The sequence below is a fragment of the Euprymna scolopes genome, chromosome 42 (assembly GCF_053919585.1).
Source record: "Euprymna scolopes isolate OS-2025 chromosome 42, ASM5391958v1, whole genome shotgun sequence".
NCBI classification, from domain to species: Eukaryota; Metazoa; Mollusca; class Cephalopoda; order Sepiida; family Sepiolidae; genus Euprymna; species Euprymna scolopes.
The window spans coordinates 40,893,674-40,895,537 of NC_136523.1; the positions used below are offsets into that span (position 1 = coordinate 40,893,674).

Sequence of the window (1,864 nt, forward strand, 5' to 3'; positions counted from 1 at the left end):
TGGCGGGCGACATTCACGCTGTAAAAAAAAGAATATTTACAAAGAAAACAAAATAAAACTTTTTATTTACAAAATAAAGCAAGTATTTTTTTTTTTATAATGGGGGTGAGAAGATGGGGTGGGGGGCAAACTATAAAACACCCAAAAAGAAAGAAAAAGAAAACAAATAAACAAAATACCTATGGGAGCGAATTAGTAAGGGACCCCCCCCATAGGCCCCGAGCAACGCCGGGCTGAACGGCTTGTTATAGATTAAAAATAATAGACATATTCCAACTAGTAAGAGAAATCCATAAATCGCTGCAAGCAACCAACGATTAATATTATTAACCAATCAAAATTAAGGTGACACATATGGATCGACCAATCAGATTGCTGTAATATTTTGTATTAAAAAAATCCATACGTTCTACCTTTATTGAATAATCTTTCGTGGCTAGCCTGGCTATTGATAAGTTATGGCTCGTACCAAGCAAACTGCGCGTAAATCCACTGGAGGGAAAGCTCCCCGGAAGGAGTTTACGGGTAATACTGTCCGTAAGAATGCTCCATCTACGAGCGGTGTAAAGAAACCTCATCGTTTCAGACCAGGAACCGTCGCCCTTCGTGAAATTCGTCGTTACCAAAAGTCTACCGAACTTCTCATCAGTAAGCAGCCATTCCAACGTTTGGTCCGTGAAATCGCTCAAGACTTCAGGATGGATCTTCGTTTCCAAAGTACTGCTGTGCAGGCTCTTCAAGAAGCCTGTGAGGCTTATTTAGTTGGTCTTTTCGAAGACACTAACTTGTGTGCCATTCATGCTAAACGTGTTACTATTATGCCGAAAGATATTCAACTGGCCAAAAGAATCCGGGGTGAAACAGCTTGAGGCTTTTTATGTAACCTTTGCCTAAAACTATTTCGAAGGACCATTGAAAGCAGTTCTTCAGCATCCTCGTTATTTTAGATTCATTTTATCTTGCTAAAGTACTCAAACATATTTGCTTAAGTTTAGACACATTTTAAAAATTTAAATACTTCTTGGTACTTCTACAGAATTTGCATGGACTTTTTTTTTAGCCTAAGTTTTAGGTCTGGTTCGCTTTTAACTGTGGAAGTAATTTTCGAAAATGTTGACACGTCCTGGCTTAAAAACAATATGGCCTGAATAGTTTCCAGTTAAACAGAAAACTATACTTATCCAGCTCCCTACTGTTCTAATTTTCTAACTATATAACATGTTTGAAGTAATCGATTAACATTTTTAATATTTCTAAACCGTATATTACAAATCTTTATGTGCAAGAGCAGTACTATTATTAATTATGGACGTTAAAATACACTGATCTTAATAGTTTTAAATCCAACACCTGCCCTAATATACATTGGCTAGAATATTTTAAAATAATTGGAGACTGGAAAATATCTAATTAAATAGTTAAGAATCCATGTGTACGAATAAATACTTTCATTTACTGTCCGTTTTCGTTTTCACACAGAACTATATTCGGCCATCCATTCTATTTTTATGCTTGGGTCTGTAAACACAACCATCTTATATTCCAACTTTGTCTTGAATTGGAATTCCGCAAATTTTAAAATATAATATATAAAAGGCTCTATGTCTGTCCGTCTGCCTCCATATTTTCAAACCCTATATCCTTCGAAACTAAACATCGAAGAGCGGCGCTAGGGGCCACAAATGATTGGATTTTTTTTTTTATGGACCGTTCTTTTCTGGGTCTTTAGTCGGGAAAAATACCCTTCAAGGGGTCAAATTGAAATTTTTTTTTTTTTTTTTTAGATTCATCTCTATTTTTAATCAGTTCATATGCGTGTGATTGGCAATATCACCAGCTTTGAATGCGACAGTTTGGCTTTATA

General features: G+C 35.8%; 1 protein-coding gene across 1 annotated transcript; it reads left to right on the top strand.

The window, feature by feature from the left end:
* Window positions 1-401: 401 nt before the first annotated feature.
* LOC145267211 (histone H3.1-like) lies at window positions 402-1,654 on the top strand. Its single transcript, XM_080123275.1, has one exon. The coding sequence runs from the start codon at window positions 459-461 to the stop codon at window positions 867-869; it is 411 nt and encodes a 136-aa protein (XP_079979401.1). The 5' UTR covers window positions 402-458; the 3' UTR covers window positions 870-1,654.
* Window positions 1,655-1,864: the final 210 nt, after the last annotated feature.

Excerpts from the sequence above, each read along its gene's own strand:
- LOC145267211 (XM_080123275.1), top strand. The coding sequence starts at position 459 with ATGGCTCGTACCAAGCAAACTGCGCGTAAATCCACTGGAGGGAAAGCT.